Below are 21,027 nucleotides of genomic sequence, written 5' to 3'. Positions count from 1 at the left end.
TTTTTTTCATAAAACGGATACAAATAACATAACTTGCATGTATTATCTCTTATTTCTATAAATTTCCTACTCTTAATTTTACGTTTCAAATTGTCCCCTGGACGCACTGACACACTCCCCGTATTTTCTCTGCGCCCTGTGCTGCCAGGATCCATAGAGCCCTGTATGAGTCTCCTCTAAGTGTCCGCTCCCGCTCTGTACTAAAACTCCTATGTGCAGCCATTGCAAGTGCAGCGCACATGGTCAGTGCTGGAGGGACACAGAGCTGTTGTCAATCACCGCTGTATAGGAGGAGGGGCGTGGCTTCTGGTCTGTGTCCCTCAGCTCTGCCTATATGTCCAGCACTTACAACGGCTGCATGCAGAGTTGTAGTATGGAGTAGAAGCGCATATGTAGAGGAGACTCATATGTGACTCTATGGATCCTGGCAGCACAGGGGTGTGTTGCTATGGCTATTTTAGTGATTTCTATAGCATAAATATAGAATGATGACCATGGGGTTGATTTACTAAAGGCAAATCCCCTTTGCACTATAAGTGCACTTGGAAGTGCAGTCGCTGTAGATCTGAAGGGAAGCTCTGCTGATTTTATCATCCAATCATGTGCAAGCTAAAATGCAGTTTTTTTTATTTTCCTTGAATGTCCCCCTCAGATCTACAGCGATTGCACTTCCAAGTGCACTTGTAGTGCAAAGTGGATTTGCCTTTAGTAAATAAACCCCCATGTATTGTTTTAGAAGCTAGGCCTCCCCTGTTCATGTGCTAACAAATCTGTTGAAGTGCTTTGCGAGGTCAGGAAAGGAAATTATGCTACAGGAAAGAGGAGGAGCCAAAAGGACTTGAAGAAGCCATGTGTTGGAAGATAAAGGAACAGTTGTTTTCAGGACCCCGAGAAGGAAGGATCCAAAAAATGAAAAGTCAGCAGCTACAAATACTGTAGCTGCTGACTTTTAATATAAGGACACTTACCTGTCCAGGGATCCCGCGATGTCCGCACCCGAACCAATTCTTCAATCAGCTTCGGGTGCAGGCGCCGGAATCTCAAGTAAGGGAAATGGGCAGTGAGGCAGTGAAAACAAGGGGGCAAAGATAGTACGGGGAGTGTGTCAATGTGGACAGAGGACGATATGAAAAGTAAACTTAACCACATTGACCTCCGGAAGATTTACCCCACCTTCATGACCAGGCCATTTTTTGCGATACAGTACTGTGTTACTTTAACTGACAATTGCGCGCCCGTGCCACAATGTACCCAAATAAGTTTTGTCCTTTTTTTTTCCCCACAAATAGAGCTTTCTTTTGGTGGTATCTGAAAAAAACAAAACGATTTTTTTACTTTCTGCTATAATACATACCCAATAAAAAAAATTTAAAAAATCTAATTTCTTCATCAATTTAGGCCATTATGTATTCTGCTACATATTTTTACATATTTTTGGTAAAAAAAATCCTAATAAGCATATATTGATTTGTTTGCGCAAAAGTTATACCATCTACAAAGTATGGGATCTAGTGTGTGTGTGTGTGTGTATACGTATGTATGTATGTATGTATGTATGTGTGTGTGTGTATATATATATATATATATATACACACACACACACATTTTTTTTTTACTAGTAATAGCGGCACTGCAATATTGCGGCAGACAAATCTGACACTTTTGGGGGACCAGTGACACTAATACAGTGATCAGTGCTAAAAAAATATGCACTGACACTGGCTAGGAGGGGGTTAACAGGGGCGATCAAAAGGTTAACTGTGTGCCTAGCCTGTGCTTTCTCACTGTGTGGGAGGTGCTTTGACTAGGGGAAGGCATTGATCCATGTTCCTGCTTTGCAGAGACACAGAATCAATACCTTCCCTTCTGACAGGACGGCAATCTGCCTTGTTTACATAGAAAAGGGATTGATTGCTGTGCCCTGGGGTGGCAATCAAACACCCTGCATAAAAAAGTGCCACATCCTGATAGTAATAAATTGAAGGATAGAGAAAAATGGACTTTAAATGCACGTGCCGTTAAAGTCCATCTTTCTCTATCCTTCAATTTATGCCTTGTTTGCAGATTGCCGTTCTGCCTGTGTACTGTGTAATCGGCAGGCTGCCAGCGACGCGAAAGCCCCAGACCCAGAAGTTTCAGATCACATACTAAGTACATGGTCTGTCATAGAGCGGCCGCCCTGCCATAGTATTTGTATTGTGGGCGGTCCACAAGTGGTTAAAGGAGCAATTTTATAGAAATAACAGATAATACATGTAAGATATTTTTTTTGTTTAATTTATGAAATAAAAGACTTTGGTGTCCCCTTCAAACAAGCTAAAGACCCCATTAAGTCCTTATAACTATCATTCTTGTGATGTAAAAGCAGACTATAATATTCACTCTAAAACTATAAGGTGGAACATTATGTAAAATTGGATAAAAAAACAGATACACACCAAGTGTGTTTTCCTTTGTATGTTGCAGTTAGAGGCGGGTGACCTGGCAACCAGCTTAAAAACAACAGAAGTGCAAAATGGGAATCTGGCTCTGGAAAACCAGCATCTTAGGGAGTCTTTAGAAAAAGAAGAGCAAGCTTTATCTTCTCTTAAAGAAGAACTAAGGAAATTGAGAGAACAGATAAGAAACCTAGAAGAAAAAGGAAGGCATGAGACAGTACAATCCGAAAGCCAGAAGCTGAAAGAACATTTAAAAGAACGGCAAAAGATCCGCAGTTTTCGAACACAGAAGGAAGCATTGCTAACTGAAGCCCAGTTTCTCAGGAAAGAACTTGACAACGAGAGACAAATTACAGACTCTCTGAAGGTGGAGCTTGAAGAGATAAGCAATCAGAGAGCTTCTAGTGTGACCTATGATGCTATTAAGAGTAATGAAGAGATTGAACATTTGAAAAACCGTCTTTCCGAGTTAGAAAATAAACTAAATTTTGAGCAGCAGAGGTCAGATTTGTGGGAACGGCTTTACATTGAAGCCAAAGAACAGAATGAGAAAAAAGATAGCAAAAATCCACGTACTCCTCCAGAGTCAAATTCTAATGACGGTAAATCAAGCAAACAAAAAAAGAAAGGTAAATCCACATTCTTTAGCTCAGTTAAAGATACTTTTGATGCAATGAAAAATTCAACCAAAGACTTTGTGAGACATCATAAGGAAAAAATCAAACAGGCAAAAGAAGCAGTGAAGGAGAATTTGAAGAAATTCTCAGATTCAGTGAAAACAACATTCCGTCACTTTAAAGACTCCACTAGAGGCATGTTTGACAAAAACCGCTACAGAAAACATGCAGACAGACGGAGGGAAGAATCCAAAGAAGCACATACTGTACGCCGAGAATTTAAGCCTGGCTTTGAGAAGACTTTTCCCAACAAAGCAACAGCCACTGAGCACAAGTACAAAAGCTCACATGAAGCTCCTAAAACTGAAGACTTTAAAGATGAATCCAGCCAGCCATTGAATAATGATCAAAAGACCAAAAGCCACCAGCAAAAGGGTTGTTCTGATGTTTTTGAATGTGCTCGCCAAGAATCAATTAGTCTCTTCAACAAGGTACTGGACCCTGTGACAGTAGAAGAATTCCACGATTTGATGCAAGTATATTTACAAGAGCAAGTGGATGATTTCCGACACTGGAAAGAACTAGAGCAATTCCTTAGTACATTTTTTCATAATGGTGTTTTTATTCATGATCAGATGCTATTTACTGATTTTGTGAATGATGTTGAAGATTACCTTGAGGATATGAAGGAATATCAGACTAACACTGGAGGAGTCTTTGAAGACCTTGATGATTTTGTTTACAGACACTTCTTTGGGAGTGCTTATTCCATACCATATGGACCAAGGTTGGTTTATACTTAATGCTTTAAAATGTCAACATATTGTTGCTGTCAAAAGATTTTAGTAAGCAAACTAACATCCGTCATAAATATTAGTGCTGCTTATATGCTTGTAGTCCATGATCTGCCAAGCCAAACTTTTAGTCTGCAACAAGGGCCAGAGATTTTTTGAGGTTCTGTCAGGCCTCCTATGCCATTTGCATTGTCCAATAGCAGTTACTAGGAAGCAGCCTTGTTGGATAGAGGGTCAGTCATTGCATTGGCCCAGCATGCAGATGAATTTGGGAGACCTTTAAATGAAGGCAGAACAATTTAGGAATAAATCAGGCATACCCCATAATAATGATAATACTGATTAGAGATAGGCGAGTTATGCAGAATTAATTTCACCACCGATTTTAGTCAGCTTGACACCCACAGAAAAACCTTCACAAAGGGTCCATTTTGTACTTTATTAATACAATCGGAAATGTGCTCAGAAAAGGATAAAGAATAAAAAGGGAAAAGGGTTTTGCAGCAGGACATTTGCAGCAGAAAAATTCCTACACGACAATTTGTAAACCTTGAGCTGTGATAAAGATGTATTTGAGGTTCTCTGAAAAAGATCAGTGTAGGAGATGTAGTTTGTTTTTGTTGAGAAATAATATTACCAAATACAAAACCTAATTTTTTCCTCCAAAAGATTTGTTCCAATCCTATAAATGTCTAGTCCCAGTCCTGATCTCCAGCACCCAGGGGTTTTTGCACGCGTGTGAATTTTTATAATTGCAAAATGGTAACTAGGATGTAACTATTTCGAGAGCTGTATTCCATTTTGTGTAATGGCCACCCTCAGACCTTAAAGGACATCTAATATTGCAGCTCCCACCTCCGGGACCCAAAAGTTTTTGGATGTCCCTTTTGAATGCCCAACAGACTGAATTACTGGTAAGTGGAATGTGATCATATAGAGTGCATGTTTTCTTCTATTTTTGGTTGAGGTAGCTTTAGTAACAGTCATGGCTAATGTTTATGGCCATGACAAGTTTAATGCTGGCAGTAGTGTGTAGTGGACCAAACATAGCAAGATGGCTATGGCCAATGGCATAAGCACACCAATAGAATGTATGCCAATATTTCAACAACCAGTAGACCTTACCAGCCTTACCACTGCTCATATATTATTCAAGAACATGAGAATTCCTCCCCCCCATATGCTTACATAGATTTATGCAAAATATATATCTATTCAGATTAACATTTTTAAAGCATGGTGCATTCCAGCGAATTAAAATATTTTCCAAAGATCAGAAAAAAAAACCTTTCCAGAAGCTTTAAAACACAGACAGAAACTGCTAATATGTACTGTATGCAAATCCTCTGCAAAGACCAGAAAAAAAAATTTCCTTTTTTCAAGCCTTTAATATGACTTTGCTTGAATACAGTTTAATATCTGATATACAGTATATGTATTTTACTTTGCTTTTGGTGGTGCAGTCTACTGTGCTCCAATGCAATGCATATGTGTTTAACCACTTCACTACTAGGCACTTTCCCTTCCTGCCCAAGCCAACTTTCAGCGCTGTCACACTTTGAATGACCATTGCGCAGTCATGCTACACTGTACCCAAACACATTTTTTTATCATTTTGTTCCCACAAATAATGCTTTCTTTTGGTGGTACTTGATCACTGCTGGGGTTTTTATTTTTTGCGCAACAGATAAATAGACCGAAAATTTTGAAAAAATCACGTTTTTCTTTGTTCCTGTTATACAATTTTGTAAAAAGGTACTTTTTCTCCTTCACTGATGGGCACTGACGGACACTGATAAGGCGGTACTGATGGGCACTCATAGGTGGCACTGAAAGGCTGCACTGATGGGTTTTTATGGGTGGCACCGATGGACACTGATGGGCATCACTGATAAGGAGGCACTGGCAGGCATCATTAACGGGGAATGACTGGCACCATTTGAGGGCACTGATTGGCATCGATTTTGGGCACAGATTGGCATACCTGGTGGTCATCAGTGGTGGCAATCCCTGGTGGCCATGGGTGGCATACCTGGTGGTCTGCTCTGATAATCAGTCCAGACACACCCCCCCCCCTGTCAGGAGAGCAGCAGATCAGCTCTCCTCTACTCGCGTCAGACGCAAGTGAGGAAAAGCCGATACGCGGCTTGGACACAGCTGATCAAGTGGTAAAGAGTCTGCGTCACCGACTCTTTACCGAGGTCGGTGTTGCGGTGTGTCAGACTGACACGCCGGACACCGATCGCCGTGCGTCGGCTGTTATCCTGAAAGACGTCATATGACATCCGGTCAGGATAATGACCTTGCCTATAGCAGAATGACGGCCGGGCTCGAAGTGGTTAAAAGACACATTGCTTTGAATGTGTTTTTTAAACGCACATGCTACGAATAGCGAGAAAATGAGTGAATCTTAACTCTAAACAAAGGTGGGTCAATTGTGTGGTTGGTGTGCAACCCTAATAATAATAATATTTAATGCTGATATTAGTTTGCTAAATAAAAACCTATGACAGATACACTTTAAATCTGAACAGTTCTCATGTTTAGAAATGTTGGGCTGTGTCATAGAAGCTTGCAAGGTGGAAGACTGAAAATAACTTTTGAGATACATTTCTGGAGTGGTCTAAGTAACACCGGGTCAGGGAAGGATAGGATATACGGTTCTGCAACTTTTAGCGCCTGCAGCTCTGAGACCCTGTCTTCTGAAGTTATAGCCACCAAGAACACAGTTTTTAAGGTAATGTCCCACAGGGAACAGGTCTCTGTAGGAGCAAAGGGGTAGCTTTTCAGAGGCTACTGTTTAAGGGCTGCCCTCATTAACTGCTCTACTAGCTAGTCACCTGCTCCATCTTTTTTTCTGGTGAAGGCCAGAATGGCCAAAACTTGAACCTTTAGGAAAATGAAGCCAAGGGTCAAATCTTGACCCATCTGCAGTAAAAAAAGAACAGTTGGGAAAGCTCCAGACTATGCTGGTTGAAGTTCTGACTTGCTGTGAATCCATCACAAATTCAGGAATAAACACTGTTGAAGGCTTCCTGGACTTCTAAAGGGTCCCTATTACTGTTGGAAGACAACCCAAGTTCTCCAACCCTTCCCCTCAGCTTCCATGCCTGAAAAGTGAGACATGCCGACTGAGGATGGAGAAGCTCTCCCTGGGACAGAAGTTGCGCTAAGATGGGGAGCTGAATTGGTAGACAGAGACTGAGTTCATGGCCAGGTTAAAATCATGGCCTGAGGGGCCAGTAGGGTAGAATGGCTATCACCATGAACCTTTCCAACAGGCACCTCATGACCAGAGATATTGGTGGCAAAAGCATAGTCCTTGATCTCGGCCAACGGGCAAGCGTAGTGAGAAAGAAACCTGGATCTTGTGGTTGGTTGGGGAAATGAACAAATCCAGCTGAGGGAGACCCCTCAACTGAGTAAACTGTAAGAAGGGATCTGGATCCACTTGCTGGGATAAAGGAAAAATCTAGAGTAGTGGTATGCCCTAACATTCTCAACCTTCCTTTGTCAAAATCATAATGGGTTCCACTTCTCTGAGAAGAATCCTGTATGGTTGCAAACTGCCCCCCAGCCTGTCATCAGTGGTAACAATGGCTTATGGCAAAGGACCTAAGGGACAAGATTGAGTGAGGGTTCCTTCGCCCCATAGAACCATTGGGATACAAAAGGCCATTGTACCCAGGAGGCTCAAGCACTGGGAAGCCGACATCATTGTCAATTTAGTAGTTGATACTCTGGGTGGGTTCTAGCTGGCTCTTCCTGAAATTTACTATACAGCCAAACCTTCCTAGGTTGTCCAGATAAGTTTTCCTCTGAACTAGATGTTGAATTCAATCTTGGGCTAGAAGCAAAATGTTGCCCAGATTTTGATGAACTTGGAGCCCCTGTTCCCGCAAAGGTGCTAGGACAGCAATCAGGACCTTCGTAAAGTTTCCTGGAGAGGCCAAGAGCCCGATAGGCAGGAACATGAATTAAAAATGTTCTTTGCCCACGGTGAACCTGAAGAATTTCTGGAAAGATGGCAAAATGGAAATGGGTAGAAAGTCATCCTTCAGTTCCACTGATAACATCCAGTCCCCTGGTTGCACTGCTTGGAGAATCGTGTGCAAAGACACCATCTGGAACCTTTCCATGTGAATGAAGCAAATCCGCTTTTTCAAGTTGATAACCAGCCTCCAATCTCCGGTCTTCCTTGAACGAGAAGCTGAGGCGAGTAAAACCTGTATATCTCTCTGAGTCTCACTAAGAGAGTTAGCGTCAAACATTGCATTCTGTGAATTGGTGGAGACCTGTCATTCAACTGCTGCACTACCCATTCAAATTAACAAGATGCCCAGGATTGTAGTAAGAGGAATTCTGTGAGTGACAGAGGGCACAGGGGGGTGGCAAGCAATGCAACCTTTAATTGTAGCTGGGCCAGCAGTTAACTTCGTGCCAGAAGATAGCTGCTGGGGACGGTATCCCACAGCTGTGAGAAGGCACAAAGTAAAAGATTTGAAGCAGAAATTGACACCTGCAGGTAATGGTATACAGTGGCGACGGAAAGTATTCAGACCCTCTTAAATTTTTCACTCTTTGCTCCCCATATATTAACCACTTAAGGACCAGCCTCGTTTTGGATTTTAGGTGTTTACATGTTTAAAACAGGTTTTTCTGCTAGAAAATTACTTAGAACCCCCAAACATTATATATGGTTTTTCTTCTAACACCCTAGAGAATACAATGGCGGTCATTGCAATACTTTTTTTTGCACCGTATTTGCGCAGCGGTCTTATAAGCGCACTTTTTTTGGAACAAATTCACTTTTTTGAATAAAAAAATAAAACAACAGTAAAATTATCCCAATTTTTTTTATATTGTGAAATATAATGTTACACCAAGTAAATTGATACCCAACATGTCATGCTTGAAAATTGCGCCCGCTCGTGGAATGGCGTCAAACTTTTACCCTCAAAAATCTCCATAGGCGACGTTTAAAAAATTCTACAGGTTGCATATTTTGCGCTACAGAGGAGGTCTAGGGCTAGAATTATTGCTCTCGCTCTACCGGTCGCGGCAATACCTCACATGTGTGGTTTGATCACCGTTTTCATATGCGGGCGCTACTCGCGTATGCGTTAGCTTCTGCGCGCGAGCTCGTCGGGACAGGGGGGTTTTAAAAATTTTTTTTTTTTAATTTTTATTATTTATTTTACAATGTTTTATTTATTTTTACACTGTTTAAAAAAAAAAATTGTGTCACTTTTATTCCTATTACAAGGAATGTAAACATCCCTTGTAATAGAAAAAAAGCATGGCAGGACCTCTTAAATATGAGATCTGGGGTCAAAAAGACCTCAGATCTCATATTTACACTAAAACGCAATAAAAAAAAAAAAAAAAAAAAAAAAAATAATTTAGAAAAATTACATTTGAAAAAATATGCCTTTAAGAGGCGTGGACGGAAGTGACGTTTTAACGTTGCTTCCGCCCAGCTGTGTCATGGAGACGAGTGAGCGCCATCTTGGCCTCACTCGTCTCCAGACACACCACGGCACAGGACGCGATCGCCTCCGCCGCTACCGGCTTCGGTAAGCGGCGGAGGGCACCGGATCGCGGCGGGGGGGGCCCTCTCCCGCCACAGATAAAAGTGATCTCGCTGCGAATCCGCCGCAGGGACCACTTTTATCTGAAAGCCGGCCGCCGCACGAAAACAGGGATACCGGGGTTATGGCAGCTAGCTGCTGCCATAACAACGATATCCCCGTTCAAACTTAGGATGTACATCGTCGTGCGGCGGTCGGGAAGTGGTTAACAGAAAAACACAGAAAACACAGAATTGTTGACATTTTTGCAAATTTATTAAAAAAGAAAAACTGAAATATCACATGGTCCTAAGTATTCAGAGCCTTTGCTGTGACACTCATATATTTACCTCAGGTGCTGTCCATTTCTTCTAATCATCCTTGAGATGGTTCTACACCTTCATTTGAGTCCAGCTGTGTTTGATTATACTGATTGGACTTGATTAGGATAGCCATTTTTTAGGTCTCTCCAGAGATGCTCAATTGGGTTTAAGTCAGGGCTCTGGCTGGGCAATTCAAGAACAGTCACAGAGTTGTTGTAAAGCTACTCCTTCGTTATTTTAGCTGTGTGCTTAGGGTCATTGTCTTGTTGGAAGGTAAACCTTCAGCCCAGTCTGAGGTCCTGAGCACTCTGGAGAAGGTTTTCGTCCAGGATAACCCTGTACTTGGCCGCATTCATCTTTCCCTCGATTGCAACCAGTCGTCCTGTCTCTACAGCTGAAAAACACCTTCACAGCATGATGCTGCCACCACCACCATGCTTCACTGTTGGGACTGTATTGGACAGGTGATGAGCAGTGCCTGGTTTTCTCCACACATACCGCTAAGAATTAAGGCCAAAAAGTTCTATCTTGGTCTCATCAGACCAAAGAATCTTATTTCTCATCAGACCAAAGAATCTTATTTCTCACCATCTTGGAGTCCTTCAGGTGTTTTTTTTTTTTTTTAGCAAACTCCATGCAGGCTTTCATGTGTCTTGCCCTGCGGAGAGGCTTCCGTTGGGCCATTTTGCCATAAAGTCCTGACTGGTGGAGGGCTGCAGTGATGGTTGACTTTCTACAACTTTCTCCCATCTCCCGGCTGCATCTCTGGAACTCAGCCACAGTGATCTTTGGGTTCTTCTTTACCTCTCTCACCAAGGCTCTTCTCCCCTGATAGCTCAGTTTGGCTGGACGACCAGCTCTATGAAGGGTTCTGGTTGTCCCAAACATCTTCCATTTAAGGATCATGGAGGGCACTGTGCTCTTAGGAACCTGAAGTGCAGCAGAATTTTTTTTTTTTAACCTTGGCCAGATCTGTGCCTTGCCACAATTCTGTCTCTGAGCTCTTCCGGCTTCCGACCTCATGATTCTCATTTGCTCTGACATGCACTGTGAGCTGTAAGGTCTTATATAGACAGATGTGTGGCTTTCCTAATCAAGTCCAATCAGTATAATCAAACAGAGCTGGACTCAAATAAAGGTGTAGAACCATCTCAAGGATGATCAGAAGAAATGGACAGCTCCAGAGTTAAATATATGAGTGTCACAGCAAACGGTCTGAATACTTAGGACCACGTGATATTTCAGTTTTTCTTTTTTAATAAATCTGCAATAATGTCAACAATTCTGTGTTTTTCTGTCAATATGGGTGCTGTGTGTACATGAGTGAAGAAAAAAAAATGAACTTAAATGATTTTAGCAAATGGCTGCAATATAACAAAGAGTGAAAAATTTAAGGGGGTCTGAATACTTTCCGTCCCCACTGTTCATACCATTGCACATAACTTTAAAAAAATATGATAACTTCAACATTTGAAGTGAACAGGGTATGCATAATGAAGTACAAAATGTTAGAATTTATCCTCAGCTAAAAATCTTATAAGAGTGCTTTGGTTTATAGCAGTGTTTCACAACCTGTGGGTTGCAACCCCGAAGATTCCCCCCCACTGCCATTCATTCCATCCCCCCACCCCAAACAAGGAGTAAGTGAATGAATAAAGAGAGAGGAAAAGAGGGGGAGGAACAAAGATAAATGGAGAGAAAGAACAAGAAAGACGGGGAGAGAGAGATAGGGGGGGGGGGGAAACAAGAAATTAGGATAGAGAGAGATAAAAGGGAAAGAAGAGAGAACAAAGAGGAAGAGTGGTACCATAAGGGGTTTTAATACTGGTATGAGTGGAAGGGATTTAGGGAGTGCTAAGTGTCCACGGGTTAGGGGTGCAGATTACTTGCCTTGTGTGCTGACAATCCACCCTACAAAAATAATCTTACTGTAGGGTCCCCACAACTTGGGAAATTTTTATCAAGGTGTCGTGGTACTAGAAAGGTTGAGAACCACTGGTTTATATCTACAAAAAGTAGAAGTTTGCATTAATTTGTGTGGAATTAATAACTTTGTCATAAGAAATCATTCTGATTATTCTTATTGCTTCTATAACTTTCACTGATCAGCTATAACTTTGACCACTCGCCTAATATGGAGTAGGTCCCCCTTTTTCCTGCTAAAACAACCCTTACTTTGCAAGGCCCCATGGATTGGAATTGTTTTTCCAGCACATCCCACAGATGCTTGATTGCAGTGAGATCTGGAGAATTTGGAGGTCAAGCCAATACCTCCAAAGTCGTGTTCTGCGGCCATTTATACAGTGTGGCAGGGCGCATTATTCTGCTGAAAGAGGCTACTGCCATCCGAGAATACTGTTTCCAAGAAGGTGTGTACTTGGTCAGCAACAATGTTTAGGTAGGTGGTATGTATGAATTAACAGCCACATAAATGAAAAGACCTAAGCTTTCCTAGCAGAACATTGCCCACAGCATCACCACTGCTTCTGCTGGCTTGCCTTCTTCCCATAGTACATTCTGGTGCCATTTCTTCCCCAGTTAAGCACACACCCAGCCATCCTCATGATGTAAAAGAAAATGTGATTCATCATACCAGACCACCTTCTACCATTGCTCCGTGGTCCAATTCTGATGCTCACTGTAGGCGTTTTCGGCTGTGGACACGGGTCAGCATGGGCACGCTGACTAGTCTGCGGCTATGCATTCCCATACACAAACTGCAATGCCCAATTTTTTTACTGCTATCAACACATCAACTTCAGTGACAACATATTTACTTGCTGTCTACTATATCCCACCACTTTTAGATACCATTGTAACAAGATAATCAGTTATTTACTTAACCTGTCAGTGATCATAAAGTTATGACTGATCTGGTGTATATCTAAAGCACTGGTCCCTAGTAGTGTACTGACTATGTTGACAATTCTCCTGCTGCCTGCCCTTGATTTAAGTATACTTTGTTATTATCAATGACACATACTTGACACTGCCAGGTACTGCAGAGTGAATTAGTAGGACAGCCCTATGATTCGTAGTTATGCCTCTGTTAAAATCTAATATACTGTTGTGTTCAAAATAATAGCATTCCAACATCACTTAACCAGATCAATCACTGTTTTTGGTATAAATTATATTTTTACATGGCAAATAATTTACTAGTAGATTAGTAGAAAACAAACAGACCAAACTGAAACAGCTAGCCTTTATTTAAGGAGGAAGGCAGTAAATGTACATGCCTATGTATAGTGCATTTACCTCTGAAAATAAAAAATAAGTAAAATGGACAGCGTATTTTGATTATAAATGTTGGTTGGAGAGGGGAAAACATATGAAGAAGTGCCGAAACCGATAGGCTGCTCATCTCAAATGATCTCAAATGCTTTAAAATGGCATCCAAAGCCAGAAAGATGTGGAAGAATACAGAAAACTACAATTCAAATGGATTGAAGAATAGCCAAAATGGCAAAGACTCAGCCAATGATCAGCTCTAGGCTGATTAAAGTAATCTGTGAGTACTGTAACAATTAGGGCTCATGCACACGAGATGCTGTTAAACTCGCGTTCAGAGGCAGTTGGACACTTTTTTCAACTGCCCCTGAACCCATTCAATGTTATCCTATGTGTCCATGTACACGGTTTCGTTTTTTTGGCGTTTTTAGGCAGTTGTGTTTAACCTCGTTTTTCCAGAAGCAAAAAAATGGGTTCAGAAGCAAAAGTCTTCCACGTTTCAGACGCTAAACACGGGTACCGTGTTTAGCCACGTTTCTGTTTATAAGTGTTTTTTACAACCCGACTTTGGGGCCACTTGGCACTCTAACATATCCAAATTTGGAGTTCCTAGCACCAAGTGGCCCCGAGATATGGAGCCCCAAAGTCGGGTCATAAAATGTCATTCTCTGCTGCAGAAAAGTGCTTGACATTTTGCGACCCGCCTTTGGGGCCCCATATCTTGGGGCCACTTAGTGCTAGGAACCCCAAATTTGATGTGCTGACACAGTTGGACTAACACTATAACATATCTAAATTTGGGGTTCCTAGCACTAAGTGGCCCTGAGATATTGGGCCCCAAAGTCAGGTCACAAAATGTCATTCTCTGCTGCAGAAGTGCTTGACATTTTGCGACCCGACTTTGGGGCCCCGTATCTCGGAACCCCAAATTTGGATATGTTATAGTGCTAGGTCTACTGTGTTAGCAAACCAAATTTGTGGTTTCTAGCACCAACTGGCCCCAAGGTATGGGGCCCCAAAGTTGGGTTGCAAAATGTTATTTTCTGCTCTGCAGACGCTTCTAGACGCAAACGCAGCAAAACGGGCGTTTCTAAACATCGGTTTCAGCTTTTAAAAACATGTGTTCAGCAGAGTTTGCACTGGCGTCTCGTGTGCACGAGGCCTTAGAAGACGCCTATATGAAGCAAGGCTGTAGAGGCCCCCGCAGAGTCCCATTATTGAAAAACCGGCATGTGCTGAAGAGGTTACAATTTGCCAAAGAACACATTGACTGGCCTAGAGAGAAATGGCGCAACATATTGTGGACTGATGAAAGCAAGATTGTTCTTTTTGGGTCTAGAGCCGCAGTTTGTCAGGCGACCCCCCAAACACTGAATTCCAGGCACAGTATACACAAAAGCATGGTGGCGAAAGCATCATGATATGGGGATGTTTCTCATGCTATGGTGTTGGGCCTATTTATTGCATACCAGGGATCATGGATCAGTTTGAATACATCAAAATACTTGGAGGTCATGTTGCCTTATGCTGAAGAGGAAATGCCCTTGAAATGGGTATTTCAACAAGACAACGACCCCAAACACACCAGTAAGCGAAGAAGCATCCTGGTTCCAGACCAACAAGCTTAACGTTATGGAGTGGCCAGCCCAATCCCTGGACCTTAATCCAATAAAAAAACTTGTGGGGGGACATCATAAATGCTGTTTCTGAGGTAAAACCAAAAAAACACAGAGGAATTGTGGCATGTAGTGCAATCGTTGTGAGCTGGACGGATGTGAAGCTGTTCTTAGGAACAGTACTTATACAACTAAATATTCGTTCAGTGATTCACAGGAAAGCTAAATCTTCCAGCATTTTTCAGTTTATACAGTAAATGTTTGATATTGTAAAAAAATGCAGACTGTGAGCATTACTCACTTTTTTAGACGCTCTATTTTTATCACAACTGTATATCCTTTGGGCACACATCACATCTATGCATTGTGTGTTAAGACACATATTCCAACGTGTGTTAGCACACTGTGTGTTGCATTTCCATTAATTAAAATGGCACCCTAATGCACATGTATAGTAACTGGCAACATGCCACCATCCTTCCTTTTAGGAATCAGCCTACTGAAGGTCATATTCCAAAATTAACATGGTAGGCCTAAAATTATGCATTTCCAGTTACTACTCTCTTTTAACACGTGTAATATTTATGAATGCAGATTGAAATAACCCATAGAGAGAACAGCCAATGCCAAATTTAAAAAGGACTCCATCAAAAAAAAAAAATGATAGGAACAGGCATCTGCTAATTTGTTATTTTTGTTCAGCTCCTCTTGAGTCACACATTTGTTCCACACTGCCCAATTTTTGGTTCCGCAAAAAAAAAAACTGCTTTTCATGTGTCACCTGTTTGCTGATTTTTTTTTTTTTTTTTGTCCAGTTTATACCCCTTCCACACTATTCAGTTTTTCTTCAAAAAGCAGAAAAAAAAAATTATGCATGATGATTAAATCCTATGGATCCTATCTCTGCACACCAGTCAGTTGCGTTTTTAAAAGTCCTGCGTGCTGCATTTTTGGTACGGTAAAAAAAAAGTACCAAAAACACACCTCCCCATTAAATTGAATAGAACACACATTACAAAATTTGTGTTTTTTGGAGTCACGTGTCCACGTGTCACGTGTAAAACTCACCGAAATGGGATTTTTGCAATGGAGCAATGTAAAAGCAGCTTTAGGCAGGCCATAGACGGTGTGGATTTCTTTCCTGCAACTACGAAAGACAGTGATTTATTGCTAGTGGCTATAGCAGCCACTATCGATAATAGCAAGTAAATCTGACAGGCCGTTGTACCAAAGTTGATCGACTTGGTACATTCAGCCTGCCCACACACTGTTTGAAACAACTGGCTGAGATTCAAACCATCTATGGTCAGCCTTACCTTCAACTATGTTGTATAAGGGCCTGCCTCATTGCATACAAATTGAAAGTGTTTAGGTTTGACCTCATGTTATATGGTTTTGGTAAATCTAAAGGAAAAAATTGTATAATGTATGGGCAGCCTCAGTAGGTTGGTAAAGTTAAGATGACTCTGAAAGCTGAACCAGAAAATGGGCAGGTCATTTGCCTAGATGTGCTTCAGGTCAGTGATTCTCAATCCTGTCCTCAAGTACCCAACAGGCCATATTTTGGGAATTTTCTTAGATAAAATAGCTGTCCAAAATACCAAGCAATTGACTCTGATTTAACCACTTGCCGCCTGCCATATAGCAGAATGACGGCGGCAAAGTGGTTTCAATATCCTGACTGGGCGTCATATGACCTCCGCAAGATATTGAGCCGCAGCGCACCCCTGGGTGTGTGCATCGCGGCGATCGTTGTTGCAACACCGATCTAGGTAAAGAGTCTCTGACAGAGACTCTTTACCACGTGATCAGCCGTGTCCAATCACGGCTGATCACGATGTAAATAGGAAGAGCCGGTGATCGGCTTTTCCTCACTCATGTCTGACAGACGCGAGTAGAGGAGAGCCGATCGGCTGCTCTCCTGACTGGGGGGGGGGGGGGGGGGGGTCTGTGCTGATCAGCACAGCCCCCCCCCCCCCTCGGATCCCACCCAGGACCACCAGGGAAGCCATCCACACTGGACCACCAGGTATGCCCCCTAGACCCCCAGGGAAATACTAATCTGTGCCCAGGCAGCTGCCAATCAGTGCCCACTCACAATGCCTACCAGTGCCACCAGTGATGCCTATCAGTGCCGCCTATCAGTGCCACCCATAAGAACCCATCTTTGCAGCCTTTCAGTGTCGCCTATCAGTGCCCATCATGAATGCCTATCAGTGCTGCATATCAGTGCCCGCTCATTGGTGCCACCTCATCTGTGCCCATCAGTGAAAGAGAAAACTTACTTATTTACAATTTTTTTTAACAGAAACAAAAGCAAAACTTTTATTTTTTTCAAAATTTTCGGTATTTTTTTTATTTGTTTAGCAAAAAATAAAAACCGCAGAGGTGATCAAATACCACCAAAAGAAAGCTCTATTTGTGGGAACAAAATGATAAAAATTAAGTTTGGGTACAGTGTTGGATGGCCGTGCAATTGTCATTGAAACTGCAACAGCGCTGAAAGCTGAAAATTGGTCTGGGCAGGAAGGTGTATAAGTGCCCTGTATTGAAGTGGTTAAAGCACCTGTGCAAGATAAAGAAAAACCTGCAAACATGGCCTGTTGGGGGTACTTGAGGACAGGGCTGAGAACTACTGCTTTAAGTCACAGGTCTGTAAATTACAAGGCTGACTGAACAGAATCACAAATACTCACTGTGGTTTCAGCTGTTTTCCAGGAGGGGGTTCCACTTGTTGGGCTATTCATACCACTCAGGTCTGTTACTGTGTTTTAATAATGCGCATTAATTAACATGTGTGACTACTTTTCTATATTTGTAATTACTATTGTTTTCTAGGAAACCTGAAAAAATACCTGCTTACAAAGAGAGAAAACAAGAACAGAAGAATCAAGCACGATTTAAAAGAGAAGGTAAATGGCATAAGCATGGGCGTGCCAATGGAAGACACATGGCGAATGTTGAAATAGAATTAGGGCAGTTGCCCTTTGATCCAAAATATTGAATAGCATGAATCACTTTCAATCATATAGTTAGCCTTAGAGCCAAGATATGCAGTGGGTTACTGTGGACATTTTTAAACCTTTCCAATTTCTGTTAGAGAAACTGTGGGGGACTTCCAAAGAAAGGCACGGCGATGGACAGATTCTTACTGGAAATTGTTATTTGTGATTTCTGTGTCATCCCATGATTGGGGGGGGGGGGCTGGGTAACACTGACCCCCCCAGCATACAAATTTGACATAGTTTGTGTCAGTTCTCCAAATATTTTTTTTTTTATTTGTTTTGAAAGCATAAAATCCTAAATGTTGGGAGTATGTTTTATACAGGTTGTGGTGTACTGGTAACTACTAGATGAGAATTTTACAATTGAAGCTGCAAGTAAGGCTGGCCATACACTTTGCAATCTGATTGCACAATCGATTTTAGATTTACCAAAACTATGTAGGGTGAGGGCCTACTTAAATAAGCCATTCAATTTGTATCCAATCAGGCTGGCTCTTGCCATACATAGTAATTGGTAGAGCTAAAGGAAATTGATTGTACAATCAAATTGTCCCCCCCGTTTTTTAATCTCAGACACTGCACTGTCTCTCTTTGTGCCTTTATTTCTAAATGACACCCCCCTATCCTGTTATCCTGGCTCTAAGTGGCTGGTGTTCTCCGTTGTGAAATCTGTTTAAGCTTTGCTAAGATTTTCATTTAGTAATGAACAGATTACTTTTGGTTGCTTGCACGACTCCGTGTCATCTATGATCCCCGAATCACAACAAATAATTGTCTGATGTGTTTCTGTGCTAATAGATGTGCAGTGTTCAGTTTCTTTTCCTATTAACAGAATTTTCGCTAATAATTTGTAATGTTCTCATTTCATTTCTTGCGGATCAGAAAAAAAAAATTGGTTCTCAGTGTTTGCAGGAAGAATAAGACACTGAATAAAAAAAAATAAAAAATAACTTTATTTAAAATCATCTTTTTGTTTTCTTTGTGGGTAATTTATACACACACACACACATCCAGTAGCGACTTTGATTCGTGGCTCTTGCTTGATTACATACTTCGAAGGGCAAACTATTTGAAATGTAGTTCTTCCCCCTCGAAAAAAAACAAACTACATTTGCCGCTTGTATTTCATCACACACCGCTCACAATATGGAATGCTCTGCCATCCATCGTCCAGAAAGCACCCTCTGGGCGTTTTTAAACCACATCTGTCCACTCAGTCATATAGCAACATCTGACAAATCCATTTCTTCAAAGATCCCAATACCAATTGAGAAGTGAAGCCCCAGGGTGCAAAGCCTCATAGAAATATTATTATCGTTGCGTCACAGTGATAAGTCATTGTTGCATCACAGTGATCAAGTAAAAATGAGGTAAGTTTGTAGGAATGGCATTGTCACTTCAATATTAATATTGCATCTTTATGTTCTATTTAGTTGGGCCTACAAAGGATCTTATCCCCTTTACGATGACATACAGCATGACCCAAAACATCACCCTCCTTCAGTTCAGGTCCCGTTCATACATGTAGATGTGGCTTCCAATTCGACCCTCTGGCACATGTGTATGGAATATAGATGCTTTCTTCACATAACTGTTTGTAGTCAGAAACGTACTTATTTCCTGTGCAAAAGAAAAGAGAAAACATTGGTCATTATTCAGAGGCTCAGAGTAAATATGGCTAGGCCATGTAAATCTGTTCAGAAGTAGATTTGTACTGAACACTAGCTCTTCTTTCAACTAATGGAATTTTAGATGTTACAAAAAGCAGCACTGGATTATCACAAAGAATGAGGAACAAAAATCAATTGTATAGGAGATTTGATAAGTAAAAACATGTTTGTGATCTTAAAAAGACTTCAGGCTTTAGAACTACTTTACCTTAATGCATTCTCTGCATTAGGGTAAAAAAAAAACCTGCGTGTTGCTCCCCCTTATACTTACCTGAGCCCGATCTCGATCCAGAGATGTGCACAGGGGTAGAGGCTCTCTCCGTCCTCATTGGCTCAGACACAGCAGTGGGAGCCATTGCTGTCAATCACAGTCAGTGAGGAGGAGCCTCACTTATTGGGCCACACTCTGCATGCCTAAATCCCTCCCGTGCAGCTATTGTGTTCTCCTGGGGGGGGGGGGGGGGATGGGCGAGTAAGTAAAGAGTACTTATGTGCCAAAAATCATTCAACACTGAACATTGGTGTTATGAATCCCTCACATTCATTTGTATACTTTAGTTGATGGAGAAGCTAAAAGTGCACTTTTAATGGAAATACACCTATTGGGCTATGATGCCCCACTGTGCAGCCTTTTCATCAAATTCTTCACTATTGGGTCCACCTCCACCTTATGGGTGCAGCACTCAGTTCTGTATTCCAGGACAAATGGATTACAGTCTGGGATTGAATGGAGGATTGTGGGACTCCTGATCAGTAAGAGCTGAATTTGCAGGTGAAGACTTTAACCACTTCAGCCCAGAAAGGATTTAACCCCTTAACGACCAGGCCCTTTTTTGCGATAAGGCACTGCGTTGCTTTAACTGACAATTGCACGGTTGTGCAACGCTGTACACCAATAATAATTGTTCCCTTTTTTTTCCCCCACAAATAGAGCTTTCTTTTGGTGGTATTTGATCACCTCTGCGGTTTTTATTTTTTGTGTTATAAACAAAAAAATAGACAAAAAAAAAAAACAAAAACTTTCTGCTATAATATATATCCAAAAGAAACAAATTTATTCATCAGTTTAGGCCAATATGTATTCTGCTACATATTTCTGGTAAACAAAAATCAATAAGCGTATATTGAATGGTTTGCGCAAAAGTCATAGCCTCTACAAGATAGGGGAAAGATTTAGGGACTTTTTTTTTTCGAATAATGGCGGGGATCAGCGATTTTTTTTTTTTTTTTTTTTTTTTTTTTTATAGCAGGATTGTGGTGGACAAAGCTGACCCCAAGTGACACTTTTTGGTGACCAGTGACACCAATACAGTGATCAGTGCTATAAAAATGCAATGATCACTGTATAAATGACACTGGCAAGGAAGGAGTTAACACTAGTGGTGAAGTTAAGTGTTCCCTAGGGAGATGCTTTCTAACTGTCAGGGGGACGGACTGACTGGGAGTAAAGAGAGATCGCTGTTCCTGATTACTAGGAACAGCTGATATCTCTCTCTTTCTCCTCCCCAGTCATGATGGGGATCCGCCTCTGATCCCCATTCTGTCTCTCTTCACCGTGATTGTGGGTGGCCGGCAGACATACAGTCCGCCGGACCTGCGGATGAGCTCTCACGCGCCCGCTGTATCAATGCACGGACCGACATACAGGTACGTCGGTTCACGCAGCCGGGCCACCCTGCCACAGTATGTGCGGTTGGCGGTCCAGAAGTGGTTGAGTGGTGTTGAGCAGGCCTCAAAGATCTCAGTGGAATTGGGACAAGGGA

At 41.8% G+C, this 21,027-nt stretch overlaps 2 protein-coding genes across 2 annotated transcripts in view; one reads left to right on the top strand and one right to left on the bottom strand.

Moving 5' to 3' along the window:
* The window catches only part of CCPG1 (cell cycle progression 1), an 80,873-nt gene extending 62,314 nt beyond the window's left edge, over nucleotides 1–18,559 (top strand). The window contains 2 exon segments of the mRNA XM_073618759.1: nucleotides 2,467–3,842; nucleotides 17,428–18,559. Of these exon segments, the coding sequence (XP_073474860.1) occupies nucleotides 2,467–3,842; nucleotides 17,428–17,593 (1,542 nt within the window). The 3' untranslated portion in view covers nucleotides 17,594–18,559.
* The window catches only part of PIGB (phosphatidylinositol glycan anchor biosynthesis class B), a 51,621-nt gene continuing 49,118 nt past the window's right edge, over nucleotides 18,525–21,027 (bottom strand). Inside the window, exon 12 of the mRNA XM_073618760.1 lies at nucleotides 18,525–19,214. Coding sequence (XP_073474861.1) covers nucleotides 19,095–19,214 — 120 coding nt within the window. The 3' untranslated portion in view covers nucleotides 18,525–19,094. The remainder of the gene's footprint in view (nucleotides 19,215–21,027) is intronic.

The sequence above is a fragment of the Aquarana catesbeiana genome, linkage group LG03, assembly GCF_042186555.1.
Source record: "Aquarana catesbeiana isolate 2022-GZ linkage group LG03, ASM4218655v1, whole genome shotgun sequence".
In the NCBI taxonomy this organism is placed as follows: domain Eukaryota; kingdom Metazoa; phylum Chordata; class Amphibia; order Anura; family Ranidae; genus Aquarana; species Aquarana catesbeiana.
This window is presented reverse-complemented; position numbering and strand designations above follow the sequence as displayed.